The sequence below is a fragment of the Globicephala melas genome, chromosome 5 (genome assembly GCF_963455315.2).
Source record: "Globicephala melas chromosome 5, mGloMel1.2, whole genome shotgun sequence".
Lineage (NCBI taxonomy): Eukaryota > Metazoa > Chordata > Mammalia > Artiodactyla > Delphinidae > Globicephala > Globicephala melas.
This window is the reverse complement of record NC_083318.1, coordinates 63,233,142-63,259,490: the sequence shown is the minus strand read 5'-3', so window position 1 is coordinate 63,259,490 and position 26,349 is coordinate 63,233,142. Positions and strand designations below refer to the sequence as shown.

The 26,349-nt window shown below is 39.2% G+C and overlaps 2 protein-coding genes across 2 annotated transcripts in view; both read left to right on the top strand.

Moving 5' to 3' along the window:
- The first annotated feature begins 8,890 nt into the window (after nt 1–8,890).
- The window catches only part of TLR1 (toll like receptor 1), a 33,950-nt gene continuing 16,491 nt past the window's right edge, over nt 8,891–26,349 (top strand). The window contains exon 1 of the mRNA XM_030881038.3: nt 8,891–9,021. The gene's annotated coding sequence lies outside the window, so the exon portion shown is untranslated. The remainder of the gene's footprint in view (nt 9,022–26,349) is intronic.
- Nucleotides 8,948–26,202, top strand: TLR6 (toll like receptor 6). The gene is made up of 2 exons (XM_030881036.2): nt 8,948–9,021; nt 23,172–26,202. The coding sequence occupies exon 2, from the start codon at nt 23,241–23,243 to the stop codon at nt 25,632–25,634; it is 2,394 nt and encodes a 797-aa protein (XP_030736896.1). The 5' UTR covers nt 8,948–9,021; nt 23,172–23,240; the 3' UTR covers nt 25,635–26,202.

Sequence of the window (26,349 nt, the reverse complement as noted above, 5' to 3'; positions counted from 1 at the left end):
CCACACCTGCCCCTCCTTGCCCTGCTGAAAGGCAACAGCCCTATCAGGCATTCCTCCCTTTGTGTTTTTTTTTTTTTTTTTTTTTTTTTGCGGTACGCGAGCCTCTCACTGTTGTGGCCTCTCCCATTGCGGAGCATAGGCTCCATCTAGATGGGCAGGCTCAGCGGCCATGGCTCACGGGCCCAGCCGCTCTGCGGCATGTGGGATCTTCCCGGACCGGGGCATGAACCCGTGTCCCCTGCATCGGCAGGCGGACTCTCAACCACTGTGCCACCAGGGAAACCCCTTCCCCTTGTTTTTAAATTTAATTTAAATTTTATATTGGAGTACAGTTGATTAACAATGTTGTGTTAGTTTCAGTTGTACATATACATGTATCTATTCTTTTTCAAATTCTTTTCCCATTTAGGTTATTACAGAATATTGAGCAGAGTTCCCTGTGCTATGCAGTAGGTCCTTGCTGGTTATCTATTTTAAATATAGCAGTGTGTACATGTCAATCCCAAACTCCTAATGTATCTCCCACCACTCTTCCCCCCTGGTAACCATAAGTTCGTTCTCTAAGTCTGTGAGTCTGTTTCTGTTTTGTAAATAACTTCACTTGTATCATTTTTTTTAAGATTCCATATATAAGCAATATCATATCTGTCTTTCTCTTACTTCACTTAGTATGATAATCTCCAGGTCCATCCATGTTGCTGCAAATGGCATTATTTCATTCTTTTTAATGGCTGAGTAATATTCCATTGTATATATGTACCACATCTTCTTTATCCATTCATCTGTTGATGGACATTTGGGTTATTTCCATGTCTTGGCTCTTGTAAATAATGTTGCTATGAACATTGGGGTGCATGTATTTTTTTTGAATTAGAGTTTTCTATGAATATATGCAAAAGAATGGGATTGCTGGATCATATGGTAACTCTATTTTTAGTTTTTTAAGGAACCTCCATACTGTTTTCCATAGTGGCTGCACCAATTTACATTCCCACTAACAGTGTAGAAGGGTTCCCTTTTATCCACACCCTCTCCAGCATTTATTATCTTTAGATTTTTAACACCATTCTGACTGGTGTGAGGTGATATCTCATTGTAGTTTTGATTTGCATTTCTCTAATAATTAGTGATGTTGAGCATCTTTTCATGTGCCTCTTGGTCATCTGTATGTCTTCTTTGGAGAAATGTCTATTTAGGTCTTCTGCTAAGTTTTTGACTGGGTTGTTTGTTTTTTTGATATTGAGGCACATGAACTGTTTGTAAATTTTGGAGACTAGTCCCTTGTTGGTTGTATCATTTGCACATATTTTCTCCCATTCTGTGGGTTGTCTTTTCATTTTGTTTATGGTTTCCTTTGCTGTGCAAAAGCTTTTGAGTTTAACTAGTTCCCATTTGTTTATTTTTGTTTTTATTTCCATTACTCTAGGAGATGGCTTGAAAAAGATATTGCTGCAATTTATGTCAAAGTGTTCTGCCTATGTTTTCCTCTAAGAGTTTTATAGTATCTGGCCTTACATTTAGGTTTTTAATCCATTTTGAGCTTATTTTTGTGTATGGTGTTAAAGAATGTTCTAATTTCTTTTTTTATTTTACATGTAGCTGTTCAATTTTCCCAGCACCATTTATTGAAGAGACTGTCTTTCCTCCATTGTATAGTCTTACCTCCTTTGTTGTAGATTAATTGGCCATAGGTGAGTGGGTTTATTACTGGGCTTTCTATCCTGTTCCATTGATGTATATTTCTGTTTTTGTGCCAGTACCATACTGTTTTGATGACTATAGCTTTGTAGTATAGTCTGAAGTCAGGGAGCCTAATTCCTCCAGCTCCGTTTATCTTTCTCAAAATTGCTTTGGCTATTCAGGGCCTTCTGTGTCTCCATACAAATTTTAAAAATTTTTTGTTCTAGATCTGTGAAAAATGCCATTGGTAATTTTATAGGGATAATATTAAATCTGTAGATTGCCTTGGATAGGATAGTCATTTTGACAATATTGATTCTTCCAATCAATGGTATATACAACATGGTATATCTTTCTATCTGTTTGTGTCATCTTCGATTTCTTTCATCAGTTTTATAGTTTTAGGAGTACAGGTCTTTTGTCTCCTTAGGTAGGTTTATCCAGTTTTCTTTCTGCTTTGACCCAAACTGTATCTTTACAATAAGAGACTATCAATCAAGCAACAGGTTTTGTTGCCAACTGCTAATTATGCCCTTTTACTCAAATGTTGCTGCTTCAAGCCCACCTGGTTTATTTCAAAACTTTAATTTTTGGCAATGTAAGCAATTTTTATTTTAAAAACTCAGGAGTAGTTAAAATATATAGAAAACTAGAGAATAATATTGAGACAGGCTGGGACCTGGGACCTGGGACCCTTTCCTGCACTGCTTGCACCTGGACACATGTCTCCTCAAGCAACAGGTACAAAGAAACTATGAGGGACTAAAGATAGCTGCATGCATGTGCAGTTGGGGCAAAATATGAACAATAAGATACAAAAAAGCCAAAACCCAACTGCCACTTTTGAAGTGCCAGGAGCAAAAGCAGGGTCCTGAGCATGATCCCTGCATGCAGCACCACCAAGGGGGTAGGCAAATGACCTAAGCCACCCTCCAGCCCAACCCACCAATCTGCCCTCACCCTCACCCCATTTAAGGGACCAGCTCACCCACCTTGGGGCTCGAGCAAGGGCACCTGTTACTTGTTTTCAATCCCTCGTGCTGCAGCACGAGTCCCCATAAAGCCTTGCCTGAATTCCTCGTCTGGCCTCTTAGCAATTTCTATTGATTAAAGAGTCCAAGAACCCAGGTTGGGAAAAATATGACAAATACTTATGTGTGTGAAGAAAAGTAGAGAATGGTATGAAAATATGTAGATTTAACAAATCTTATTTTTTGCCACATTTATTTTAGAACCTTCTTTTAAAAAGAAAAAAGTTACAGATATGTTTGAACCCTGTTCCTCCTGGTCTCCACCTTCTCCAGAGGTAACGGTAACGAGTGTCCTGAGGTTGTTGTGCATCCTTCCCACCCATAGTTCTATTACATTTGGCTGCACATATCCTCATTCATCAACACTATATAAAATTGTTTTTCAGTGTTTTAAAATGTTATAAATAACATCCTGTACACTTATTTACTCAACATTATATTTTTGAGAATCATTCATATTCATACATGTAGCTCCAGTACATGCATTTTTAAGTCTTCATGGGATTCCATTGTATGAATGTGCCACATATATCCATTCCCCACACAATGGACATTTAGTGTGTTTCATGTTTCACTATTACATGTTGTTACATGTGCTGAATGCCAATATAGTGCTACCTACTATATTGCATATAGAGCTGCTATGGTCAACTTTGTATATGTTTTCTTGTATCCCAGGCTAGAAATGGAATAGCCAGTTGACCATCACTAGATATTATGAAATCGTTCTACACTGTGGTCCCAACCATTCATTAAACAAAAATTTTTTTTATTTTTTAAATTTTTTCTTTGCTGTACGCGGGCCTCTCACTGTTGTGGCCCCTCCCGTTGCGGAGCACAGGCTCCGGACGCGCAGGCTCAGTGGCCATGGCTCACGGGCCCAGCCGCTCTGCGGCATGTGGGATCTTCTCGGACCGGGGCACGAACCCGTGTGCCCTGCATCGGCAGGTGGACTCTCAACCACTGCGCCACCAGGGAAGCCCCTAAACAAAATTTTTTTGAGAGTGCGCTACGTACCTAAAACTGATCTAGGTACTAGGGATGATATAAGGAGCAGAGCAAAGTCCTGCCCTCCAAGAATTTATATTCTGTCGCAAGGCAGATAGACCCTAACTAGATAATGTGCAAGGTGGTGGAATAAAGCAGAATATAGTCTATAGGGTCTAGGGAATGATGGGTGGAAGCAGCTGTGGTCAGGGAAGGCCCTGCAGATAAAGCGGCACTTCAGTGTAGACTTTAAGGAAGTGAGGGAGTGAACAACGGTGATATGTGGGGACAGTTTCAGGCAGGGGGAACGGCAGGAGCAGTGTGGGAGCATGCTTGGTGTGCTCACAGCATGGTAAGATGGCCAGTGTGGCTGGAGCAGAGGGAGGATGGGGCAGAGTGGAAGGAAATGAGGCCACAGAGGCACTGAAGACTGAGAGATGGGGCAGACCAGGCAGTGCCTTGCAAACCATGGTAGGGATTTGGCTTATGCTTTGAGTGGCAAGGGAATCCTTACAGCTTTTGAGTAGGAGTGTGCCATGATTTTAATTGGGTTGGGATGGGGTTGGGGGGGATGGAGGGAAAGGTAGAGCCAGATAGACCAATTAGGGGTCCACTGCAGTTACCCACGTGAGGGAATTGATGGTTTGGCCACGTGGGAGTGGTAGAGGGCATGAGAGCGGTTTTGCTTGTGGATATATTTTAAAGAAAAACTCAACAAAATTTGCTCATGGATTGGGTGTGGAGTTTGAGCGAAAAGAAAGAAGTCTCAAATTACTCCAAGGAATTTAGCCTGCAAGAATAGAAGTATCATTTACTGAGATGAGGAAGGATGCAAAAGGGACAGGTTTGGGGTTTGAGGTAGATGGTGGATGGACCTAGAGATTATCATACTAAGTGAAGTAAGTTAGAAAGAGAAGGACAGATACCATATGATATCACTTATATGTGGCATCTAAAATATGATACAGATGAACTTATTTATGAAACAGAAACAGACTCACAGACACAGAAAACAAACTTATGTTACCAAAGGGGAAAGGGGGTGGGGGAGGGATAAATTAGGAGTTATATAAAATAGGTAAACAACAAGTCCTACTGTATAGCACGGGGAACTGTATTCATTATCCTGTAATAAACCATAATGGAAAAGAATATGAAAATATATATATATATATAAGAGAGAGAGAGAGAGAGAGAGGATTTGAGAAGATGGGAGGAGAATAATTACAGTTAGTGAGTAAATCAACTTTTTCAAGGATTTTTAGTGTAAAGAGGAGCAGAGAGGAAGAGGTTGTGGGTTCAGAGGAGGGTTTTGTTTTTTACTATGAGAGAAATTGTAGCATTATATGCTAATTGGAATCATACATCAGAGCAAAAAAAAATGATGATGCAATGTAGAGAGGATAATTGTAAAGGGATTTCCTTGAGTAGATAAGCAGGAGTGAGGTTCAGTGCTTAATGGGGAGGAATTGGCTCGACACAGAGAGTTCATTCAGGAGAACAGAGGAAAGCACAGATAGAACAGGGACAAGTAGGCACTAGTAGAATTTTGGAGGGAAGATGTGGAAATGCTCTTCTGGCTGCATTTATTTTCTTCCTGAAAAATGAAGTATCAGCAGCTGAAAGTGAGGAAGGAAAGGAGGTGTTGGAAGCATAAGAGGAGGATGTGTAGGACAGTGAGAGTGAATGGGCTAAGGAAGGGGAGCAAAAAGGATAGTAGAATGGCTTCTCCCTCTTGAGGTTGGGATCCAGTCATGAATTTCAAGTCATGAATTTCAGCATGGGTGTGTATTTTCTCCAACTATGTTCAGCTGGTCAGGCTCAATATAGTCCAGTGGCGAGTTGGATTTAACCTGGGTTGAGGAGAGAGGAGTAAGGTAGCTGAGGGTGAATTCAGAGAGATGGTTAAAAGGGTGGACCATGATCTTTCAGTCCAGTGCAGTGGGACTGGGGAATTGATGGCATCTGAGAGAAAGAGTTAGAGGCGCTAGTTGAAAAGCGGGATGCTGGCAAGAGAGGTTATGGAGAGAGCACAGCCACTGGTAATAATAATATGTAGCGTACAATAAGGGAATGCATGGCTGAGGTAGGTTTCAGGACAAGCTCATTAGAAGAGAGAATATCGAAGAACTAAGAAGCCAGGGGAATGAAAGAATCTCTACATAGCTACTGAAATCACTAGAATTATGACAGTGGTGGTGTTAGACTCAGACAGTGAATGGTGCAAAAATACTCAGTGAATGAGGGAGTGATGGGCCTGTGGATGACTGCAACCAGGAGGGGTAGGTTTCAAGGGTTGGAGGGAAGAACAGTGATCTGGAAGTAGCAGTGAGAGTCAGGGAAACCTACATCACCTCCAGGCCCTGAGGTGTGAGGAAAAGAGGGACCACTGGAGACCACTAGGGACCACTAGAGGGCGCGGTGTTCAGGGTGGCTTTTAGGTCTCAGGGTGCCCTGATCCTCACTGGGTTGGAGTGGAATCACCTGAAGAGCTTTCAAAATAATACTGATATCTGGCCCCATCCTGGACTATTTAAGTCAGAATCTCTGGACATGTGTAAGAGGTCCTGTTTCCTCACATTGTGACCAACACTTGGTATCATTAGATGTTTTAATTTTTGTCCATCCCAGGGGTGTACAATGGTGTCTCCTGGTTGTCTTAATGTTATCCTGTTATCCATTTGATTATATCCTTTGCTAATTCCTACCCCCACCCCCATTGGGTTTGTTAGCCATTTTATTAATGATTTGTAGGAATTCTTTATATATTTCAGATATTAATCCTTTTGTGGTTATATGTGTTACAAGTATCTTCTGGAATGTGTTTTGTTTTTTCTTTTTAATTCAGCAGAAGATTTTGGTTTTAATATTAATATTTAATATCTAGGTTATCAATTTCATTTCTAGTGGTTTGTATATTTTATGATGCTGATCATTTTTATATAACTTGTTTCAAACCTGTTGGTAGGCAATTGATTTTTTAATTGATTTTCCAGGGAAAGAGAAGTTTTTTTAAAGAACAAAAATCATTAAAGTAATGTCTTGCTTCTGTTTGTATAGGGACAGTATATTTGCTGGCTTTAGACTATTTTACTTATCCCACTATAATGCTATTTTATTTTTTAAAAATAAAAGTAATGCATGTACATAGTAAAAAAAAAAAAATCAAACAGGACAAAAGAGCATAAAATGATGAGTAAAAATATCTCCCTCCCTTGGTTCTTTGGCTCATAGGTAACAGTTTCTTAAGTATCCCCTCAGAAAAAAAGATTTTTATGCAGATGTCAGCATAAGTATGTAGACCCTTGTGTTAGATGCCTGTGGCTGCCATAACAAATTCCCACAAATCAGGTGGCTTAGAACGAGAGAAATTTATTCTCTTACACTTTTGGAGGCTGGAAGTCCAAAATCAAGGTGCTGGCAGGGCTGCTAGCTACTGGTGATTCCGGGCATTCCTTGGCTTGTGGCTGCAGAATTCCAACCTCTGCCTCTGTTTTCACCTGGCCTGTTCCTTTCTCTGTGTGTGTGTGTCTCTCCTCTGTGTGTGCCTTACTCCTCGCAAGAAGATAACCTGTGCAGATGTCTGAGGGACTGGATTTTATGCAAAGTCTGAAACACTCTCCATACTCTTCTGCCCTTTGCTTTTCTTCATTTCATAGTCTTTCCACCTCAGCATAAAAAATGTGAGGCTTGCATAGAATTCTAAAACTCCTTACTATAATGACTTGTCTTCTATGGAAATCACTATTCCAGATACTTTTTATTTATTATCTTCCCAAAAAAGTCACAAGCACTCCCATTTTGTGGATGAATAAATGGAGTCTTTGAGGTTAAGCCACTTGCCCAAGGCCATACAGCTAGGACATGGCATTTGGAGGACTTCTGCCCAGCACTGTCTGTTTGTTTGTTCCACTGCCATGCCATCTTGCATATTACCTGATTTTTGTGGGTTTTCTCATCTCCTTAAAGACATTTCTCAGAATTCTAACAGCCTCAACAAGAATAGCCTCTTTGTTCCCGAAAACCAGCATTATTATGCAATACCCTAATGAGTGTTTGTGACCAAATGCTCATAAACATTTTGTCACTGTGTGATGTGACCAAATCTGCAGCCATGTATGTGTGCTTATTTCTTAAAGACTTTGGCTCAGTGTTGTTTGAAATTCCCTCAAACCCATAGCTGGTTCCTTTCTCTTCTGCCTGTTTCACAAAGCTGGTTTCCCAGGGTCACAGGCACCCACTCCACTCTAGCCGTCTCCTCTGCTCATTCAGCAGAGATCCAGCCACTGCTTGTTGACCCTCCCCAGGCCTGTGAAGGCTTCCTGTTATGTTTGATGCGTAAGAATGTATAGTAAGAAGTTGGCCTTTCCTTCCCCCGAAAGCAGAAGTGATTCTAACCCTGATGTCCAACTTTGTCGTGGGTCAGACTGTACAGTCTTAACTTGTTTTTTTAACGATGAAATAATGCCAAACAGTGGGATTAATTATAGAATGATTATTTAACTCATATGTTCAGTTCTTTGCAGAACCTCAGTTAAGGGAAAGTCTTGGGAACAGGGTATCCTGGCTGCCTGAAGTATCTGGTTAATCAGACATCCTCTTTTTGTATCGTCAAGCTTTGTTGATATTGTTCTAAAATTATTCTAAATGGCCTTTAGAAAATTGATTTTTAATTAGTCTTGCAGGATCTCAGTGGCATTTATTATTTTAGAATTAAAAATGAAAACATCTAACAATACCAAATGTTGGTCAGAACATGGAGAAACAGGATGTAATTTCCCCCGGATGTGGTAACTACTAAACTTTCCTTAAAAGTTGATTTTTTAAAAACCAATTCTTGAACCTAAGTTCATTTTATTTTAAAGTATCCCATCCAGCTAAAATAATGCTTCAAAACTGATTGATCATGGTAGTTACAATTATATTGAAAATATTAAAAATGGTGATAAAACAGGCAAAGTTCAGTAACTTTCCATTGTGGTGACAATTTAACATTCAGGCTGCAAACTTTTACAGATAAATATCACCTTAGAAAAACATTTTTCTTCATACTGAAATTGTCATAAGCTGCGTGATCATATGAATTAAGAAATTTGATTACTGTTTTAATCTGTAGCCCAGAAAACCCTACTGACCACATGCTTTGCTCAGGACCTTTGAAGGGGAAATTCATGTGCAGGGGTAATTCCAGTAATGTCCGACAGGTGGCGCAAACCGTTTTTATGGTATTGCTTTACTTGAACTAAGGACTTGCGTTTTGTCAAGCACTTATTTTTCCGTGCATTTAGAAGTTATTTTCCCTTCTTCTGAGAAAGAAATCTTGGTAAGTAAGAAGCCTTTGTGGCTTTTTCAAATTATGGAATAATTACTTCAAATAAGCAAGAAAATGCTAACGATTGTATAGGAAATAGGTAAAGTTTCTTTTAAGTTTTTGCAAAATGATTTTAAGGTTGTTTTTTTTTAATGTTGCAAGCGTTCTTTTTATTAGACAAGAAAGATAAAGATATGGCTATCTTGAAAGATATAAAAATAGCTAGCACTTGTCATAATTAAGGAAAAAACTAACTGATGTTATTTCTTTCTTCTGTTTTTGTCTACTACATTTTTTCTTTTCACCTTTCCCTAGTTTCTTGTTTTCAGTAAGGTTTACAGTAGTTTCTGCCGCTGATATGGCGCCTATCACATGTTATGTATTTTTACCACAGACCTGAGTGTTTGATCCTTCCTGTCACATGGTTCTATAATTGTTTATTTGTGTCTGTCACTAATTTATAAGCTTTTGAAAGCAGGGATTATGCCTTTGCTATTCGTATTTATATCCCCAGCACTGGACGTCTGGGGCAGTTCTGGCACATAGTACACTCTGAATAAACATTTATTAAATGGAGGAAGTGGCGGGGACTAGCCCAGAACTTGCCTTTTTCAACATTCTCACCTAAGCTTTGACAAATAAAACAGTACTTCTCTTGCATATTTGTTGATTTGATTATGGAATTGCACGTTTTACCGGTCTTTCCTTTTTCGTAGTTTTTATTTTCATAGATCCTATCCATCATTTTCTTTCTTTTTTTCTTTTTTTTTTTTTTTTTTTTTTTGCGGTACGCGGGCCTCTCACTGTTGTGGCCTCTCCCGTTGCGGAGCACAGGCTCCGGATGCACAGGCTCAGCGGCCATGGCTCACGGGCTCAGCCGCTCCGCGGCATGTGGGATCTTCCCAGACCGGGCACAAACCCGTGTCACCTGCATTGGCAGGCGGACTCTCAACCACTGCGCCACCAGGGAAGCCCCCTTTTTTTTTTTTTTCCATTTTCTTTCTTGATATAGAGCTTCTTCCCTCTGTCTCCCCCACCCACACCTTTCATTTGATGCATTAAAGAAAAAAAAACAAAACAAAAAACCTTTTACCTTTTATCTCTTACACTTCCTTTAAAAAAAAAAAGTTGTGACCTCTGTAATCTTCCGCTCTCTCGTCTCCCTTTTCCCCCCTCCATATTTTTTTTTTTCTTAAATCGAGAAGCTCCTGGCTTAAATGTAAACACTAGGAAACGCTTGAGGACATAAATGATCGGGGAGGAATATTTGTGTTTTGGAGGCAGGGTGTTATACAGGAAGCTTATCAACTTTCCTACGTAGTGGCTAAGTTTCAGTCCCCTGAACACAGACACCATCCAGAGACCTCTGAGTGGGTTCTCACCCACGATGTCAATTGTCTATCACGTGGAAGAAGCTCTCCCTCTCTCTCTCTCCACACAAATGCAAGTGTATTATATTTCTTTAAATATAGATAATTTTATATTAGCTATATTTCCAGACAAGCCTTTCAACTTATAAAACATGTTCAAAATTAGAAATTTTGGAAATATAAATTCATCTATGAGTTAGAGATCTAGAGATAACCAGTTAGCATTTTGTATATTTCTTTCCATTCTTTTTTTTCCCCTAGGCTTCTTGTACATGTCAGGTTTTAATCATATTTAACAAAACTAGAGTCCTACTGCACACACGATTTTGTATTCTTTTGTCCACTTAACATTATGTCATAGAAATTTTTTTTCCGAAGTGCAGTATTTGAGGCTGCATGCTATTCCGTGGTATGGGTGTACCATAACTGATTAAACAATTTTCTCTACTAGTCATTATGATTTTTTTTCAATTTTTCATCTTCATGAGCAACCTCATAGTAATATTTTTATGTGTATTCCTTTAGAAGAAAATTCTGAGAAGTGGAATTGCTAAAATAAGGGTAAGCATATTTTTAAGGAATTTATACATGGGACCAAATTGCCTTTCACAAATGTACTAATTTTTCATTCCTGCCAGCAGTAAGAGTTCTTATTTTAGTCCCACCTGCCAACACTGGGTACTATATTTTTGAATTTTCCCAATTTGGTAGGTGAAAATAATCATGCCTTTAAAAATATATTTAAGAAAAAAATTCCCATTTGATTCACTTTATCTTTTTATACTTAAATATCTTAAATTATAGGCGTGCTAATAATTCACCTCTAAATGCTTCATTCTGTATTTCTAAAAAAAGTACATTTTCCTAACATAGCCAAATAACATTATCAAAAATTAACATTTATTTCTTAATAGAATCTAATACCTGGTCCCTCTTAAAATCCTTTCTCCCCTTGATACTCAAGTAACGTTTACAGCAGGTCTGTCTAAGTTGAGATTCAGTCCAATATCACAAGTTTCATTTAGATGTTATACACTATTTTGATTTAATATGATTTTTGTGTGACTGGATGTTATTCATATTATTGACTATTGATTTTGGGGGGATAAATTTTCTGAGCAAATCACGTGATCTACTTAATTTTAAATGTTCAAAATTTGAAAAATATAGGTAACAACTAAAAGGAAAATAACCCCTCCCCTTAAAATTTTACCAGATAGAGATCATCACTGTTAATATCTTGGTATGTATCTTATTAATTTTTCCATATGCATGTGTACATATTAACTGCTGCACATTTTATAAATAAGCTACTTTTTGTCACATATATATAGTGAGCAATTTTCCATGGAATTAGATTTTCATTATTTTTAAAGGCCACACAGTAATATTTAATTATATGGAGATACCATAATTTATTTGAACAATCTGCTATTTTTGGACAGATTTCTTTTTAAAAAAATATTTTTGTACTGGCCCCTTTATTGTACTCTTTTACTGGTTCTAACAGTTTTTTAATTACTTCTCTTGGATTTTCCACATTGACAATCACATAATCTAAAAATAATGATAATTTTATTTCCTCCATTCCAATATTTCTGTCTCTCATTTTCACCCCTTACTTACAATGACTAGAACTTCTAGAACAGTGTTAAATAATAGTGGGCATCCTCGATATTGACTTTCATGGAAATGCTTTGGGGGTGGGATATTTGTTTAAGTCAGATACTTGATATATTCTTTATCAAGTTTTTTTTTTTTTTTTTTTTTTTGCGGTACGCGGGCCTCTCACTGTTGTGGCCTCTCCCGTTGCGGAGCACAGGCTCCGGACGCGCAGGCTCAGCGGCCATGGCTCACGGGCCCAGCCGCTCCGCAGCACATGGGATCTTCCCGGACCGGGGCACAAACCCGCCCGCGTCCCGTGCATCGGCAGGCGGACTCTCAACCACTGTGCCACCAGGGAAGCCCTATCATGTTTTAAAAGTATCTTTTAAATGTATACTTTAATTAACATGTTTTTAGTCAAAGATGAATGCTGAATTTTATCAAGTGAATTTTTAATATCTATGGAGATGCTCTTCTGTTTTTTTTTTTCCTTTTATCCACTGCTGTATTATTGTCATAGATTTGCTAATAAGTCATGCTTACAGTCCCAGAAACATCCAAATTAATCACTATGTATTATCCCTTCAGCATAGAGCAAAATTGATTAGGGTTTCTTCAATCTGATCTTCTCCCTACTACCAAATAATTGGAATTTATCTCTTTTATTTATATTTTAATAATATACATACTCTTAATTTTATAATACACATACTTAAGCTTATATTTTTCTAACAGAATCTTGAGTTAATTGGTATCTATAGCTGCTTCTCAGTCAGGCAAGGATCTTTACATGCTTTCAGTCCACTCTCTCCCTCTCCCTCCACTATCCACTAACTCCCTTGTTATCATTGGCAATTTAAATTCCAGATTGTTATTAAAATTTTTGTCATCTATCCTTATTGGGACTTAGCAATAAATTTTCTACTTTTTTTGCAAAGTATTCCTTCTTGATTCCCAATTTTTTTTTTTTTGAGTCAGTTTCTCTTTCAGAGGATAGAGTCTATCCTTTACTAATTCATATAGTGGATCTGTCTTCCACATCTTTTAGCATTTCTTTCATATATTTAATCTCTTTGGCCTCTTGGACTGTATTTTGGGAAAATTCCTCTTCTTGGTCTTCTATCTCACTCATTCTCACATCAGCAGTGCCACTTTGCAGTTCAACTCATCCAACGAGTTTTCCATTTCAGTTATTAAGTTTTTAATTTTCATGATTCCTACTCCATTCTTTTTTAGAATCTTACCTCTCTGAGGATATCTATCTATTAAAATGCCTATTCTCTTTTATCTCTGTCTCCTTGGGTGTTAATGTCTGTTGTATCTTGAGTCTGGTTCCTTTCTATCACAGGGTTTGCTTTGTAAAAGTGTCATGCTTCTTGTTTGTGCAACCCAAATTGTGCTTGAGGCTCCATGTAAAACTGCTTGTTGATCTGTTTTCACAGCCTGCTTGTTGGGCGGTTAGACCAAACTAGTCTGTATTAATTCTATATTGCTGCTGTAACAAATTACCACAACTTAGAGGCTTGAAAAACACACTTTATCATCTTACAGTTCCGTAGGCTAGTAGTCCAACATAGGTCTTATTGGGTTTAAGGTGTTGGCAAGGCTGCATTGCTTCTGGAGGCTCTACAGGAGAATCCACTTACTTGCCTTTCTGAGCTTCTAGAGGTTGCTTGCATACCTTGGCTCATGGCCCTCTTCCTCAAGAAAGGTCACGTCCTTCTCATATCACATCACTCTGACCTCTTCTGCCTCCCTTTTCCACTTTTAAGGATACTTTGATTACATTGGGCCCACCTGAGTAAATTTTAAGGTCAGCTGATTAACAATCTTAATACTACCTGCAACTTTTAATCCCTTTTTCCATGTAACAGCATATTTACAAGTTCTGAGATTAGGAAGTGGACATCTCTGGGAGGCTACTATTCTGTCAATCGTAGTCCAATCTGCTTGTGGATTTCAGAGACTTCTCTTAGTTTCAGTTCCCCTAAAGACTTCCCTTTCTGCTCTTAAGTGTGTGTGTGTGTGTGTGTGTGTGTGTGTGTGTGTGTGTATTTCATTATTTTGGGGATTTAGAGCAAGAGGCAGTGGCTAGCGCATGTGCATATCACCCTGTTGACTCTCATCATTTTTAATGTTTATAATTGAAAATGTGATTTTCTTGATCCAGAACATATTTAGAACATTTTAAAAAGTGATCTTAAAAGTTTATTTTGTAGTCAGAAATACGACTTCACGAATTTCTGCTTTGGGGTATTTGTTTTAAAATTTATTTGACCTAAGAAACAATTTTAGCAAATGTTCCATGAACCCTGGCCCTTAGATATAAAATATTCTCTTTTTGTAGGGTCAAAGTTTATAAGTCTCTATTAAATCCTTTATTAATTATTTTATTCAAACCCTCCATATATGTTTATTTTTTTGCTACTTGATCTAACTATGACCCAGAGAAATATATTACTTTCATTATCAATGTCTCCTTATGTTTTCAGCATTGTTACTTTGTAAATTTTGATGCAATGTTATTCATTGCATAGGTGTCCTTATCTGTTGTATTTTCATTGTGAGCTATTTGTTTTAACCAGTATTAGACAGTAGCTTCTCTTATTCTCATTGCCCAATTCTCTGATACTTTGACCTAATGGAGTATTATACATACAAACTGCAATTTCTGATGAATACACTTGCTAAAGTTCTTATTTCTGCCCCATTTACAAGTATTGTATGTCTTACACCATTCAGAATGAAATGTACCCCCTCAAATCCCTCCTTACCTCTTGCCCAGTTCTTTTTATTTTCCAACGTTATTGAGATATAATTGGCATACAACACTGTGTAAGTCTAAGGTCTACAATGTGACAATTTGATACATGTATATTGCAAAATGATTACCACAATAAGGTTTGTTATCCACATCCATCACACACACCTTTTTGTGTGTGTGTGGTAATAATATGTATGATCTACTCTCTTAGCAATTTTCAAGTATATTATACAGTCTTGTTAACTGTAGTCCTCAGGCTGCATATTGGATCCCTAGACCCCATTCACCTTACATCTGGAAGCTTGTAGCCTTTGACTAACATCTCCCCATTTCCTCTGTTTCCTGGCCACTAACTTTCTATTCTCTGTTCTATGAGTTTGGCTTTTTTAGATCCCACATATAAGTGAGATTATACAGTATTTGTTTTCTCTGTCTGACTTACTTTCACTTAGCATAATGCCCTCAAGGTCCATTCATGTTGTCACAAATGGCAGTATTTCCTTCTTTTTATGGCTGCATAATATTCCACTGTGTGTCTGCACCACATTTTCTTTACCCATTCACCTGCTGATAGACACTTAGGTTGTTTCCATGTCTTGGCTATTGGGAATAATGCTGGAATGAACATGGGGTGCACTATCTTTGAGAGAGTTATTTCATTTCCTTCAGATAAATACCAATAAGTGGGATTACTAGATCACATGGTAGTTCTATTTTTGATTTTTTGAGGGACCTCCATACTGTTTTCCATAGTGGCTGCACCAATTTACATTCCCACCAACAGTGCACAAGGGTTCCCTTTTCTCCACATCCTTGCCAACATTTGTTATCTCTTGTCTTTTTGAGAATAACCATTCTAATAGGTGTGAGGTGATATCTCATTGTGATTTTGATTTGCATTTCCCTGATGATTAGTGATGTTGAGCATTTCTTCGTGTACCTGTTGGCCATCTGTATATCTTCTTTGGAAAAAATGTCTATTTAGGTCTTCTGCCCATTTTAAAATAAAATTATTTAAGTTTTTGTTTTGTTTTCACTATTGAGTTATATGAGTTCCTTACATATTTTGGATATTAACCCCTTACCAGATAAAATGGTTTATATTTTCCCCTATTCTGTTGGTTGATTTTTCATTTTGTTGATTGTTTCTGTTGCTGTGCATGAGGATTTTTAGTTTGACGTAGCCCCATTTGTTTGTTTTTGCATTTGTTGCTTATGTTTTTGGTGTCAGATCCAAAAAAAATCATTTCCAAGACCAAAGTCAGGGAACTTTTCTCCTACTTGTTTTTCTAGGAGTTTTGTGGTTTCAGATCTTACAGTTAAGTCTTTAATCCATTTGGAGTAAATTTTTGTGAGTGGGGTAAGACACAGGTTCAATTGCATTCTTTTGCATATGCTTATCCACTTTTCCAAACACCATTTATTGGAGAGATAACCCTTTCCGCATTGAGTCTTCTTGACTCTCTTGCCAAATATTAGCTGACCATTTATGTGTGAGCTTAGTTCTCAGCTCTTGATTTTGCTCCATTGGTCTGTGTGTCTGTTTTTATGCTAAATTTATACTGTTTTGATTACTATAGCTTTGTAATATGTTTTGAAACCAGGAAGTGTGATGTTTCCAGCTTTGCTCTGTCTCAGGCTTGTTTGGCTATTCAGGGTCTTTTGTGGCTCCATATGAATTTTAGGATTTTTTTTTTCATTTCTATGGAAAATGCCTTTGGAATTTGTTAGGGATTGCACTGAATCTATAGATGGCTTTGGGTGGTGTGGACATTTTAACAATATTAAGTCTTCTAATCCATGAACATGGCATATCTTTCCATTTATTTGTGTCTTCTTCAATTTCTTTCATCAATTCCTTATAGTTTTCAGTGTACAGGTCTTTCACCTCCTTGGTTAAATTTATTATTTTTCTTGCATTTGTAAATGGGATTGTTTTATTTCTTTTTCATATAGTTTGTTGTTAGCATATAGAAACACAACTAATTTTGTATGTTGGTTTTGTATCCTGCAACTTACTGAATTTGTTTATTCTAACAGCTTTTTGGTGGAATCTAGGATTCTCTACATATAAAATCATATCATTTGCAAACAGAGATAATTTTGCTTCTTATTTTCCAATTTGGACACCTTTATTTCTTTTTCTTGCCTAATTGCTCTTGCTAGGACTTTCAGTACTGTGTTGAATAGGAGTGGTGATAGTGCTTCTTGCTCAGTTCTTACCTGATAATGTCCATCACTGACTAGGTGTAGAATCTTGGAGAGCTGGGCGGGGGGATGGTCTGTAGAAGGAAAACTCAGTATTCTGACCTACTAACATCAGTAGCATTGGGGTAAAAGAAATGCTACTTCGTTGCCTGGTTGTTACTTATCCTTGGCGTTTGAATCAGAGACAAACAGGTAGAGGGACAAAATTCTTTCCTACCTTTCAGAAGGGAGTCTGTTTTCCTGAAACAAAGCTTGAGTATGCCAGGTTTTCCTTAATACAGCTCCAGATATTTCTTCATGAGTGTAAATGCTTTTGGATCCGGCCATTAATTTTCCATCCTTCTTTGGTTTTGGTGACAAGGTGGGTTTTTGAGAGTTTCTGTGTTTTCTGGGTGTTTTGATGGGCAGGTGGGAAATGCTGTATTGGAGGAGCTGGGAGGGACTTTTAACTACTATATGCCATTTTGTAATGAAATTTCCCCAACCCAGAAGAGTTTTCACTCTTCCAAAGTATGACTAGTTAAAACTATTCATCTCTTAACTATTTTGCTATTTCCAGTGTGCCCTCAAGTGATGAACAGTGGATCCTTTTGTTAATAAAACTGAACAACAACAAGTAGTCAAAATCTGTTCTCAATTATTCCTGCTACACAGGACTCTGTTGCCTGCTCTTGTCCCCTGGGGCCTCCTAGATGCTTTTTTGTGGAGATCAGATCCTAAATGGGGTTGAGCAAGCCTCGAAGTTCTAGCCCTTTGTCTTGGTAGCAGATATTGAGTCCATGGGTGCATACACCTGCCTCCTCCCCTCTGCCAGCTAATCTTTTCTCATTCACTCAGCATCATTGTCCTGAGAGGCAATGTCTTGTAATCCATTGTAGTACAGTGAGACTTTCTGGGCTCTGGGAAGACTTTTGTCTTACATACAGCAGCTTTATCCTGAAGTGCCTTCCAATTTCTTCAGTGCACTTTTTAATATTTCTCCATCTTCTCCTGTTTTATCAGTGTGTCAACTGTAGGAACTTGATGATTTCAGATTATCAAGTGCCGAATCCTGCCTCTCTGAATTTGTTGCTTCTGGTCTAATGTGAATGGGAAAAACGTATTTCCATGTTTATGAGAATTGTGTCCAAAAATGAGATCCTGCAACTAAAAAAAAAATCCTGTGACTGGAAAGAGCAGAGTATATGTGTTATCTCAACGGACCCTCGCCAGTCTGTGAAGCACTTCTAACCTCTGCCTATAGGTGGTTCCAGGCAGATGTGGTGTGGACACTCCAATGTAGGTGCAGGAGGCTGCCCTGTGACCATCACAGCTGCCACTGCTGTTCTCAGGATGCTGCTGAGGGAACTAGGTGGCTGTGGAGCCTGGTGTGTCCTGGCCAGCTTTTGTTCCCTGCTGGGGCTCATAGATGTTTTTCTGTGCAGATCAGAGCTGGAGTGGCATAGACTCACGAATGTGTGTCTGAATTTCTGGGACTGGCTTCTTGCTTGACCTTTAGCACAATTTTAGTTCCACCCCTTTGTCTCAGTCACAAGCATGATGTCTGTGGGCTGGTGAATCTGCTTCCACCCACAATGGTCATCAATGCCTGGCTTGGCCTGTATTAATCATATCTTCTCAAATGGCTCCATGAATGGTAGTATCCTCTCTGCCAGCCCAGCTACAGCTGGTTTTGTTGAGGTCCAATTCATGGAGGTAAAGAGTATAAGTAATTCTTCTTGTAACACAAACTTGGCCTCACTCCTATCCTCATCTACCCTCACAAGAGGATTTATCCCCTGTCTTATGCCATAGAGATTTAGCCATCAAGCTACAGGGAGATGGGCCTTCCAACCAGGCCTCAGGGACTTGTCAACCACCTTCCTCCCCATCCTTTTCATCTCATGTTGTTTTGGCCAAATTGAGTTGAGGATCTGAAGGTCTAGCCTACTGCTGGCATGGCTCTGCAGTGCCCACCAGGAGGCCCTCTCAGGCTCATCTGAACATTCAGACGCACAAGTGCTAATAGGCCACACTTGGTCCCAGTTTACTCAGGAAGATACAGGAGAGGAAATAGAGCTCAGGTTTCCTACTTGGTATTTATAGTTCATACGCAGTCCTTTCAGCCTGGATGCTATTTACCGTTCAATGGTCATTTTTTAAAAAATAAATTTATTTATTTGTTTTTATTTTTGGCTGTGTTGGGTCTTTGTTGCTGTGCACGGGCTTTCTCTAGTTGTGGTGAGCTGGGCTACTCTTTGTTGTGGTGCGTGGGCTTCTCATTGCGTTGGCTTCTCTCATTGTGGAGCACAGGCTCTAGGCGCGTGGGCTTCAGTAGTTGTGGCTCGCGGGCTCTAGAGCACAGGCTCAGTAGTTGTGGCACACGGGCTTAGATGCTCCACGGCATGTGGGCTCTTCCCAGACAAAGGATCGAACCCATGTTTCCTGCATTTGCAGGCGGATTCTTAACCACTGCGCCACCAGGGAAGCCCCTCAATGGTCACTTTTATCATAAGTGATTCTTCCTGATAACACAGCTGACATTCTCCCTGTATCAGGTTTCCAGAAAAGAGTTAGATCAGATTAGTCCATGGAGAAGGAGAGAAATGAGTTTGTTAACCCTTCACCCATGAGGGGTCACTGGTTGCAGCAGATGGCTGAGTGTAGTACCAAATTGAATGCTGGTGTAGACTCGTGAGAATGTCTTGTAGTTTTTTTTTTTTTTGCGATACGCGGGCCTCTCACTGTTGTGGCCTCTCCCGTTGAGGAGCACAGACTCCGGATGCACAGGCTCAGCGGCCATGGCTCACGGGCCCAGCCACTCCGAGGCATGTGGGATCTTCCTGGACCGGGGCACGAACCCGTGTCCCCTGCATCAGCAGGTGGACCCTCAACCACTGCGCCACCAGGGAAGCCCTGTCTTGTAGTTTTTGGCAATAGCTCCTTGCATACCATTTTGTACAATTTTAGATGATCAAACTGACTGACGGGTAAAACATTTTGAGGGGATAAGAGGACTGCCCTTTGAAAGAGCAATAAAGTATTCTGAGTCCAATGAAAAGAGACCGTAGTCATGTAGTTAACTTTTAAGACAGTTGATTTAAAGTCTTTGTCTAGCAAATCAATGTCTGTGCTTCCTTGGGTACCATTTCTATTGACTTTTCTTCTCCTTTTTTTTAAATAGACTTTATTTATTTATTTATTTTTAATTTGTTTTGTTTTGTTTTGGTTTTTTTGCGGTATGCGGGCCTCTCACTGTTGTGGCCTCTCCCGTTGCGGAGCACAGGCTCCGGACGCGCAGGCCCAGCGGCCATGGCTCACGGGCCCAGCCGCTCCGTGGCATGTGGGATCCTCCCAGACCAGGGCACGAACCCGCATCCCCTGCATCGGCAGGCGGACTCTCAACCACTGTGCCACCAGGGAAGCCCTAATAGACTTTATTTTTTAGAGCAGTTTTCAGCTTACAGAAAATTTGAGTAAATGGGCTGGAGAGTTCCCATATACTCCCTTTCCACTGCACACAATTTTCCTTATTATAACATTTTGCATTAGTGTGGTATATGTGTTATAATTGATGAACCAATAATGATATATTATTAACTAAAGTCTATACATTAGGATTCAGTCATTGTGTTGCATAGTTCTGTAGGTTTGACAAATGCATATGGTCATATATCCACCATTACAAAATCACATGGAATAGTTTCATTACCCTAAAAGTCCTCTATACTCTGCCTATTCATCCCCCACTCCCCCAGCCTCTGTCAACCACTGATCTTTAATGTCTCTTTAGTTTTGCCTTTTCCAGAATGTCAGAGAGTTGGAATCATACAGTTGGTAGCCTTTTCTGATTGGCTTCCTCACTTAGCAATCGCATTTTGGTTCCTCCATGGCTTGACAGCTCACTCCTTTTTATTGCTGAATAATAATCCATTGGATGGATGTACCACAGCTTGTTTATCTTTTTACCTATTGAAAGACATCTTGTTGCTTTCAGTTTGGGGCAGTTATGAATAAAGCTTCTATCAACATCCACGTGCAGGTTTTTTTTTCTTTTTTTTTTTTTTGCGGTACGTGGGCCTCTCACTGTTGTGGCCTCTCCCATTGCGGAGCACAGGCTCCGGACGCGCAGGCTCAGTGGCCATGGCTCACGGACCTAGCCACTCCACGGCATATGGGATCTTCCCGGACTGGGGCACGAACCCGTGTCCCCTGCATCGGCAGGCGGATTCTCAACCACTGCGCCACCAGGGAAACCCTCACGTGCAGGTTTTTGTGTGGACATAGATTTTCAGTTCATTTGGGTAAATATCTAGGAGTGTGGTTGCTGGCTCATATGGTAAGACTATGTTTAGCTTTGTAAGAAACTGTCAGACTGTCTTCCAAAGTATATGTACCATTTTGAATTTCAATAATGAATGAAAGTTCCAGTTGCTCCATATCCTCACCAACATTTGATGTTGTTTCAGGATTGTTCGGCCAATCTAACAGGTATGTAGTAGTTCCTCATTGTTTTAACTTGCAATTCCCTAATGACATATGGTATTGAGTATCTTTTCATGTCCTTATTTGCCATTTGTATATGTTCTTTGGTGAAATATCTGTTCAGATCTTTTGCCCATTTTTAAATTGTGTTGTTTATTTTCCTGTTGAGCTTGAGTTCTTCATTTATTTTGGATACAAGTTCTGTAACAGATATGTGCTTTGCAAATATTTTCTCCCAGTCTGTGGCTTGTCTTCTCATTTTCTTAATTGCAAAGCAGAAAATTTTAGTTTTAATGAAGTCCAACTTAACATTTTTTTCTTTCATGGATTGTACTTTTGATGTTGTGTCTAAAAGTTATTGCCAAATTCAAGGTTACCTAGATTTTCTCCTATACTAACCTCTAGAAGTTTTATAGTTTTGTATTTTACATTTAGGTCTGTGGTCCATTTTGAGCTAGACCTATTTTTTTTTTTTTTTTGCATGTGGAATGTCTAGTTCTTCCAGCACTATTTGTTAAAAAGACTATCCTGTCTTCACTGAATTGTCTTTGCTCCCTTGTAAAAGATCAGTTGACTGTATTTGGATGGGTTTATTTTTGAGCTTGCTATGCTGGACAGTTGATCTATCTGTCCATTCTTTCACCAATACCACACTGTCTTGATTGCTATAGCTTTATGTAAGACTTGAAGTTGGGTAGTGTCAGTTCTCTAACTTTGTTCTTTTAATTTTTTTTTCCTATGAATGAACAATACTTTTTTATTTCTCTGCATGCCTCATAGTTCTTTTACTTCAGTCAGACATTTTGAATATTATAACGTGGTAACTCTGGAAATATTAGGATGTGGTAACTCAGATTCTCCACTTTCCCAGGGTTTGTTGTTGCTGCTTGCTGTGGGATGTGGTTGTTTATCTGTTTGGTGATGTTTCTAAACTATTTTTGTAAAGACTGTATTCCTTCTTGTGTGTGGCCATTGAATTCTCTGTTCCATTGGCTTAGTGGTCAGCTAGTGATTTGACGGAGATGTTCTTAAACATCTGGAGAAAAAACCCAAACCAAACCAAAACAAAACAAAAAACACCTGATCTTTGCAGATTGGCTGTGTTGAAGCACTTCCTCAGTGCTTATCCAGGCTGTTTCCAACTCTGCCTTAGCTTTTGCTTTCTGCTTGCACAGAGCCTAAAAGCCAATCAGAGGTGAATGTTTAGGATTTTCTCAGGTCTTCTCTGAGCATGCATCCAGCCCTGGGCATGTGTATGGCCTCTAGATTACCTGGGATACATGGAGATTTCTAGAGTCTTTTTTCTCCCATGTATCTCCTTTCCCAGCTTCCTCCTTCTCTGGCTTTCTGGTGTGTCTGCTGCCTGCCCCATATCTTATCCCTTGCTCCAGGTGGCTGTGGCTAGTGTTTGTGCCTTTAAAGGTTTTCGAAACACTGTCCAGGAGGCTGCTGCAGCCCTGGGAAAGTTCTGAGTTGGATGGGGTGAAACAAAGGCGCACTCCTGAGTGGACCCCTCAGAAAGCCACCAGACAGGTTATAACACACAACTACAAATATTTGCTAACAAGGTCTGTATTGCCTTTCCTGGCACAAGCAACTTGTATAACTGGAAAAAATAACACATTAAATTATGGGGACAGAAATGATTCTGATAATGAATGAAGAACTCATTGAGATTTTGTGTTTAGTAAGATGAGGTTTGAGAGCAATCATCCAATCTTTATACATCTTAATGTATATTATATTTCTAGAATTTGGATTCATAGCAAGATGTTCTGAAGAACAGCAACAACCCTCTAGGGGATAGCCACTTCAACATCATGACCAAAGGCAAAGAATCTGCTGTCAGAAACCTTCATTTTGTTTACATCCTGACCTTAGTATTTGGAACCATAATCCATTTCTCTGATGAAAGTGAATTTGTGGTGGACATGTCAAAAATAGGCCTTATTCGTGTTCGCAAAGACCTGCCACCAAAAACCAAAGTCTTAGATATGTCTCAAAACTACATATCTGAGATTCACCTCTCTGACATCGGCTTTCTCTCAGGGCTGAAAGTTTTGAGACTTTCCCATAATAGAATCCAGTACCTTGATATTAGTATTTTCAAGTTCAACCAGGATTTGGAATATTTGGATTTATCTCACAATTGGTTGCAGAAGATATCCTGTCATCCGATCACTACAAGTCTCAAGCATTTAGACCTCTCATTCAATGACTTTGATGCCCTGCCCATCTGTAAGGAATTTGGCAACTTGACTCAACTGAATTTCTTAGGATTAAGTGCTACAAAGTTACAGCAATTAGATCTACTACCAATTGCTCACTTGCACCTAAGTCGCATCCTTCTGGATTTGGAAGGTTATTTTGTGAAAGAAAATGAGAAAGAAAGTCTTCAAATTCTGAATACAAAGGAACTTCACCTTGTTTTTCACCCAAATAGCTTCTTCTCTGTCCAAGTGAACATATCAGTGAATAGTTTAGGGTGGTTACAACTGACTAATATTAAATTGAATGATGACAACTGTCAAGTTTTAATTAAATTTTTGTCAGAACTCACTAGAGGGCCAACCTTACTGAATTTTACCCTAAACCATGTGGAAACAACTTGGAAATGTTTGGTTGGAGTTTTTCAATTCCTTTGGCCCAAACCTGTAGAATATCTCAATATTTACAATTTAACAATAGTTGAAAGCATCAATGAAGAAGTTTTTACTTATCATGAAACAACATTGAAAGCACTGAATATAGAACATATTATAAACAGAGTTTTTATTTTTTCACAGACAGCATTATACACAGTGTTTTCTGAGATGACTGTTACGATGTTAACCATATCAGACACACCTTTTGTACACATGCTTTGTCCTCAGAAACCAAGCACATTTACATTTTTGAACTTCACCCAGAATATTTTCACAGATAGTGTTTTTCAAAATTGCCACACTTTAGTTAGATTGGAGACACTTATTCTACAAAAGAATGAATTAAAAGACCTTTTCAAAGTAGGTCTCATGACTAAGGATATGCTCTCTTTGGAAATACTGGATGTTAGCTGGAATTCTTTGGAATATGATAGACATGATGGAAATTGCACTTGGGTTGGGAGTATAGTGGTGTTAAATTTATCTTCAAATATACTTACTGACTCTGTTTTCAGATGTTTACCTCCCAGGGTCAAGGTTCTTGATCTCCACAATAACAGAATAAGGAGCATCCCTAAAGATGTCACCAGTCTAGAAACTTTGCAAGAACTCAATGTTGCTTCCAATTCTTTAGCCCACCTTCCTGGATGTGGTACCTTTAGCAGCCTTTCCATACTGATCATTGACTATAATTCAGTCTCCAACCCATCAGCTGATTTCTTCCAGAGCTGCCAGAAGATTAGGTCCCTAAAAGCAGGGAACAATCCATTCCAATGTACATGTGAGTTAAGAGACTTTATCCAAAGTGTAGGCCAAGTATCAGGTGAAGTGGTAGAGGGTTGGCCTGATTCTTATAAGTGTGATTATCCAGAAAGCTATAAGGGAACCCCACTAAAGGACTTCCATGTATCTCCATTATCCTGCAACACAGCTCTGCTGATTGTCACCATTGGGGTCCCTGGGCTGGTATTGGCTGTTACCGTGACTGCCCTCTGTATCTACTTGGATCTGCCCTGGTATCTCAGGATGGTGTATCAGTGGACCCAGACCCGGCGCAGGGCTAGGAATGTACCCTTAGAAGAACTCCAAAGAGCTCTCCAGTTCCATGCTTTTATTTCATACAGTGAACATGATTCTGCCTGGGTGAAGAATGAGTTAATACCAAACCTAGAAAAAGAAGATATAAGAATTTGTCTCCATGAGAGAAACTTTGTTCCTGGCAAGAGCATCGTGGAAAATATCATAAACTGCATTGAGAAAAGTTACAAGTGCATCTTTGTTTTGTCTCCCAACTTTGTCCAGAGTGAGTGGTGCCATTATGAACTCTACTTTGCCCACCACAATCTCTTCCATGAAGGATCTAATAACTTAATCCTGATCTTGCTGGATCCCATTCCACAGGACAGCATTCCTGGCAAGTATCACAAGCTGAGGGCTCTCATGGCCCAGAGAACTTATTTGGAATGGCCCAAGGAGAAGAGCAAACATGGACTTTTTTGGGCTAATATTAGAGCTGCTTTTAATATTAAATTAATACTAGTCACTGAAAATGATGATGTGAAAGCTTAAAAAGATCAGACGTCCAACTTAAGAAACCATCATTAACTTGAATTCTGATGGACACTGTGCTTTCAAGTTATTGTGTTTGCTGCCTCCATTATCTCCATGCATTCAGGAAACACTTAATGAAAACTGTGTTTCAGTTGAACTGGGAACCAGACTGGGGGCTGTGGTGGTGCTCAAACGTGCTGATGACAGGTAGCTCAGTCTCTTCTGGTTGAACCATTCCGTTTCAAATTGAAACAAGCTCTTTTGAGTAAATGCTCTCTTCTCCTTTCCCCAGAGGATTTTGTGTGAGCAGGAGTTTATGAGACTTCATGGAAGGAAAGAGTCAACCTCAGAACTGTATGCAGTGGAGTGTCCTGTGAATCCTCATCGGCCTCTGGTCGGCTCTGTTATCCTGCTCTACTTTGGGGCTGGGGGAGAAATTAGACCAGATATGGAAGATAAAGATACTTTTTTTTTTCTTCACATCTGAGTAATAGTTTATAAAATGTTTGACTTTGCTACACAAATATGCAATTAATCAGTAGTGACTTATGGCATTGGTAGTCTATGTATATAAAGGGAAATAGAGTCTTAGTCATAGGCTGTTGAGGCCAAAGACATGATTTACTGGCTTGCCAAGGAAACTCAGAGCCAGAGTTATTTGTAACCGATTGAATAGGAGTTATCTGGTTGTGTTAGAATTTTGGCAAATGCCTCAAAGCTGACAAAAGGCCGT

Excerpts from the sequence above, each read along its gene's own strand:
- TLR6 (XM_030881036.2), top strand. The coding sequence starts at position 23,241 with ATGACCAAAGGCAAAGAATCTGCTGTCAGAAACCTTCATTTTGTTTAC.